The sequence below is a fragment of the Pezoporus occidentalis genome, unplaced genomic scaffold (genome assembly GCF_034315485.1).
Source record: "Pezoporus occidentalis ecotype Australia unplaced genomic scaffold, CSIRO_AGI_Poc_V1 ctg14, whole genome shotgun sequence".
In the NCBI taxonomy this organism is placed as follows: domain Eukaryota; kingdom Metazoa; phylum Chordata; class Aves; order Psittaciformes; family Psittacidae; genus Pezoporus; species Pezoporus occidentalis.
Genome location: NW_026913209.1, coordinates 3,407,144 through 3,413,143, shown reverse-complemented (window position 1 = coordinate 3,413,143; position 6,000 = coordinate 3,407,144). Strand labels below are relative to the sequence as shown.

The window sequence follows — 6,000 nt, the reverse complement described above, 5'->3', positions numbered from 1 at the left end:
TGGGAACGGTTACTGCATACAGAATCAGTTTTACCTTCATTACCTTTCAAGAGGTTACTTAAATGTATATTGTATTTGCTATAGAGCAAATAGGAAACACAATGTGGAAAAATGAAGGCTTCTGATATCAGCTGTGCTCCCTTTTTTTTTTTTTTAACTGGCAGTTGTTCCTATTTTCAAGTGTTTGTTTCTACTTTAATGAGGATACCAACTTTCATCCAGTGAGATGTGTGGGTCACTTTGTTAGTGCACTTGCACACACCAAGGCAATACATCAGCTGGAAATTTTGACTTTCAGCTGAATTATTTTTTCCCCAGAAAATGGCTTTCCTTTTGACATATTTTAATGTACTTGCACACTGAGAGGACGAGTGGGTGAACAGAAAACAGACTGTTTTATTAACCCAGCAGTCACCTTTGAGATTCATACATGTCTACTTTTTTCTCGCCTTTGTACCTAATCCCAAGAGACTGGTACCTGGCTTCCCTTGGAATAACAAAGTCAGTCGCAAACCTCCAAACATGATTGTTAACTGAATGCCAACTGTTTCTTTTCATCCTTTTTTTTTTTTTTTTTCCAGCAGCATGTTAGGGATTGTGTCCTTATGGGTGCCCTGTAACCATAACATTAATTTGGGTTTATATATAAGGATTTTTATTTTTTTCAGTAGTAAAGGTACATTGTGCAAGAAATTAAATTGCTGCTTCTATTTTGTGTGTGTGTTTTATAGTGATTTTTTCAGCTCTGCTAATAGCGGAAAGGGAAGAAATAAAGCAATGCTGCAGGCACTGACTGGACTACAGTTTCAGCTCAGAGGAAAGCTACAGGATCAAAAGTGGGCAGACAAGCACCCTCGAGAAGAAGCCCATGCACATTATTCACAGTGTCATATGCCAGTTTCACAGTATCCTGGGTTCAATGGATCTTTTCCAGTGGAAACACACTTTTCATCAGACAAAGCTCCAGCAATCTCAGAGGTACCTATATTACCAACAGATATTTACAAAGCAGATTCCTGAATGCTGTGCTATCTGCAGAAAGGTATTCTTAATTGTAACAAAATTAGCTCATTTCAAAGTGCATGTAAATGAAATCCAGGAGGGAGGTGAGGGGTGAAGCTGATGGAATTAACATCTAAAATATCTGAAAAATATGTAGGGCTCAAGCAAGCAAATGCTGGGGCATTAACTAACCAGGTCTTGTCACCATGCTGCCCCAAAAATTGCTCCTTGAGGCTTTAATCTTAAGATCAACTGTAATGATCTAGGGCAGGCAACTTACATTCTGTCTTCCCTTAGGATAATGGAATGTCTCTGGAGTTTTCTTTCCACATCATGCTGTATTTCCAGGCAGCAGACAGGCTGAGGTCCAGTGAAGCTGGGGGAGCAGGAACAGGACCCAGGAGCAACATGTTTGCTCCCTCATCCTACAGTAGCATAGGCTGCTTCTCAGGACACGGGGAGAGAGGACGCTGCCTCCTGGTAAATCTGCATCCAGCAGGTGTGGTTCTAGCATCAGCCATTTGGGAACACACTTTTTCCCTGCATGGCTCTTGGCAGCCTGGGGCAGTCCTGTGCTTTGGCCTAGTGTCCCAGCTCCAAGGATAAGTGATAGGGAAGTGGTTTGGTAGAGTGACCACAGTGTCAGGGTCAATATCTCAGAGGCTGCTCATTCCTTGGTCTCAGCAGGGTGTGTGGAGGGGTGCAGAGCTGCAGCACATCGTAAGAATGGATGCTTAAAATCCATCGCTTGATGGATCAGATGACTCCACCATATTTCTCTCTATTCAAATGGGAAGTAACTCTGGAATTTCAGACACCACATGGTGGCAGCTGTTGATAAAGGGTGATATTAGTTTGGTTTTCACTTTCAAAACTCAGGAATGATTAATTTCAGTGAGTGGAGCAGCCAGGTAGCCATTTCAGAGATGTTGCATGAGGAAAGTTTTGCTAGCTTGGTACCTGATGCACTGACCCCTTCTTTCTCATTTAGCACTGGGAAAGGAAAATAAAAAGAAAAGTAGAGATTCAGCTACTGTCCAAACTCTGAATCCAACAATGAATATTTTAAAGCTTTCCTTGACTGCTAACATACTTTCCCTCCACTTCTTGCCACTCCCTTTCTCTTCTTATCTCCTTTCCCTCTCCTGCCTCTCCAGTATTCCTCACTGTAGCCTGGGGAAAATAAGTTTAAGAAAAATAGTAAAGTTTTTATTTATTCCTTACAGTTTTTCTGCCCCTGTGGGCATTTGTCTTTCAGTCTGGCTAATGTGCTATAATGAATCTACTCTCTGCTGTAGACACACTTATTATCCTATCAATCAGTGAGAAGCAATGCTGAGTACAGCGAGCGCTAACAATCATTCAGAGTGGTCAGTACACCAGTGCACTACAGTGGCACGCTACTTTCCCTACAGGCTGCTTTAATTGGGGGAACATAAATAAGGCAGTGTGTGTGGCACCATGTCTTCTTGCCTATCTCCCTACTTTGGCAAACTGACCCTCTCTGCTTCAGCTTTCAGGGCAGCGCTAATCCTATTTTCACTCCTGCCGGAAGGCAAGTCCTTCTCAGTCCCTGTGGAGTCTCTGGGTTAACTGGGGCAGTTGGAGCTGCTGGAGGAGCTGGCTTACAGAGGTTAGCAGGTGATCAAATGGTGCTGAAGAGCCTGTGGGGATAGCACTTCTTAGCAGGTTGGAAATCACAAGGAAAAGAGAAGTAGGAAATGGTGGAGGAAAAGTAAGGAGGGGGCTGAGGAAAAGTAGAGCAAGGAGAGGACAGGAGGCAGAAATGGTGAAAGAAATAAGGGATGGCGGAACTGGAAAGGCTGAGGAAAAATGGTGAGAAACTAAATAAGAGGAGTGAAAAAAGAACAGAAAGTAATGACAGAAAAGATGTGGAAAGTCATATATTACAGAGAGAAATACTAGAAGTAGGAAAAAAATATAGAGAAAATGAAAAATAATCCTGTGCAGAAGTCAGGGAAGACAGGAAGCCACATCTCCAAAAGGTCTCAAAGAAGATCAGGTCACCAGAGGTATTTTTCAAAGGCAGGTTTTAGACAAGAAATCATGCCAAATCCATAATTACACAGCAGTGTTTTAAGTTATATTCCTATAGACAGGTTGGCTTCTAGGCATGATTTCTTTTCACCCATAACGGTGGGCTGCTAGCACACCATTAAGCACAGACTGTCCTTGCTCTGTAGCAAGGCTTATGATTGAGTAAATTTTCTACCAGAGGCTTCACAATGAATCCAATGTCCTTTGTTGGCTGTCTGGAAGGAGAAAAGGGATTTGTTGGGAAGAATAGAAGAATTATAAAACTCTGAGGGGTTATAAAGTATAAGGTGGGAACTTGGTGTTAACAGCATGTAAGGACAGACCTTTCTGAAAGTCCCACATTTTCTTTGCATGCACAAAAGTTCTGGTGTTGATAGGTGTAGCATGTTTGCATGGCAGGGAAACAGTAAAAATCTTACAGCAGTTTTTTATTGACCAGAGTGAGCACTAACGAGGAATCCATCTTGAGTGAAGACTTACCGTAAAATACCGTTAAGAAAACCATCCTTGAGATCAAGGATTTGGAAATGTAGCAAGAAAGGGTTAGTTTGGTATTTTAGAAAAACAGAAACAAAAGCCTAAGAAAGAGAGTTCAAAGTCTAAGGCCTCATGCTGTGTCCTCTTTTTGTGACACAAAACCTGGATTTAAATTAATTTCTATGTTGATCAAGGACAGTCACCTATACTCTCCAGGAAGGCAGATTAAACTACAGAAATGCCAGATGCAGTAGAAGAGCTACCAGATTTTCTCGTACCATATTTGTAAACTCCATAAGTTAAGGAACTTTGGCTTTAGCAAACATCTGGATTGAAGATTTTGAGAGAAAATACAGAGTAAAATAAGGTGCAATTTGTAACTTAAAAAGTGTGACTTCTGCTCTTGAATAGATGTTTGATGAGGTGTAGGGCAATGTGTAGTGAGAAATGCCATCCTTCAGTGGGCAAAGGCCAGGTTCCTGCTCTCCATGTTTGCACTTGCTTGCTGCCCTTTTCTCAGGAGTGTTCCGGTATCTTAGTTAGAGTTCAGCTTAGATAACGCCTAAGGACACCCTTTGAAGAAAAATTTATTTTCTGTAGGACTGAGTTTTATCAAATTTTAGTTTTGGTGGAAATTGAAGTGTCTTTTATTCTTCAAGCAATTAAAAGAAACTGATTATTTGGCATTTCAATTTGCACTTACCTTGTTCCCTCTCTCATCCTTTAATGGATACATTTGAGTGGAGGTTAAGTTACATAATTAATATGTATTTCTTCTCCAGTCTCTCCCTTCAACATGGCATGCCTCTCTGTTGTCGGTGATAGAGTGTGCATTTGAAAGTTCAGACCTGTGCATGTCCTTTGTTACAGACCATTGGCAAATTTTAGGCAAAAAAGGGCAATATAGGATTATAGTAATTATCATTTCTAAACCCAGAAATAATAATACAAATATTCAAAGCAAGATATATTCCCTGGTGAAAAGTTGTTGTGACTGGAAGAACTCTGTTGTTATGGCAGCATTTTAAAAGAGTTCACAGATTATTCATCACAAGTAGAAAAATAATGGCTGATAAGGGACTTACTGAACAAAGAATGAAAGGAAGTTAATGTAGCTTATGGAAAATTGATTTTGTAAAAAAAACTTTGCATCTGTTCTGATCTGATTTCAAGTTTGTTTGATAGAGGTTAGGTTGTTAACATAACATAGTTAGAATTCTTGAAGGTGTTTGATTAGTACCCATGGCAAATTAACTTTCCATGCAAAAACTGGATTAATAAACTAAATAACTGTCAAATGTGAAAATGGATTTGGAAATGCCAATTGCAGCGTAGTCTTTTGGAGCAGCACAAGAACGAGTTCTTGGCCCAGTGTTACATAAATACATTATCAACTATATTGAATATATTCTGATATATATTATCCAGTACTGAAAACAGTTTTCATGTCCGTTCTTTGCTGAAGAAGTGGAAAAGAGTGCAGAAGAATACCATTAGAACAGAATAACGTGTGCTTTCCAAACTGACAACACTTTCAGTAAAGAAAATTTTCCTAATATCCAATCTGAACCTCCCCTGGCACAACTTGAGGCCATTTCCTCTTGTCCTTTTGGAATTCCCTTTTTCCTGGGAACCAGCAATTTTGTCAAGGACTTTGTAGTCAGAGATGTTGATCAACTGGAAAATGAGCTGCCAGAGCAGAACTGTAGCAAAATAATTAATCAAATTTGTATATCTAAACATTTATATAAATAAATAAATAGTCCTTGACTAGGACAAGGGATACTGACTTTACCTGCGTATTTGGGGCTGTTCTGACCATTACTGGATGCTATGTCCATTCAGATCTCTATGGATCCAGTAGAAAACTAGTAAGAATGTAAGGACTAGATACAGAATCCAGCAAATTCTGAAAGTATAAAAAGATCTAAATCAGAATGAAAAATTTGGGGAACACTATCTGTTTAACTAATAGAAAATAGTTTAAAGACAACCTGCAGAAAATCTACCAACAGCTGTAGAGGTACCAAAGTTCTGAGAACAGGCTCTGCAGTATATGCAAGGGAGGTATGCAGGGGACGGTGGCTGGAAGCTGAAGCTGGAGTCCCTGGATAAGAATCTTTCCACCTGATTTCAAGTACCTTCAAGGTAAGTATTTGATAAATATTTTCCCGTAGCTTGCAGTGAGGGCAGTGTGATGCTTGTCTGCATATAATGGGAAAAGCTGTGCATAATGGTCTGCCTTTCAACCAGTTTAAAAGCTCCATCCTAATACAATATTCTGTATGAGTAGCTAGGAAGAATAATACCATTGCAGTGACCTGGGACACTGAGAAAGCTTGGAGTTAAGCTTCTAACAAACATGTCTATAAATTTCTTTGGGAAATAGGTGTTTTAAGCTGATGGGGCTTAATTTTAATATTTAATATTTTAGAACTTTTTTTAGGGCAAATTCTACATTTA

At 39.7% G+C, this 6,000-nt stretch overlaps 1 protein-coding gene across 1 annotated transcript in view; it reads left to right on the top strand.

The window, feature by feature from the left end:
- The first annotated feature begins 292 nt into the window (after positions 1 to 292).
- TFEC (transcription factor EC) overlaps positions 293 to 6,000 on the top strand; it is an 88,480-nt gene continuing 82,772 nt past the window's right edge. Inside the window, exon 1 of the mRNA XM_062609607.1 lies at positions 293 to 978. Within this exon, the coding sequence (XP_062465591.1) occupies positions 538 to 978 (441 nt within the window). The 5' untranslated portion in view covers positions 293 to 537. The remainder of the gene's footprint in view (positions 979 to 6,000) is intronic.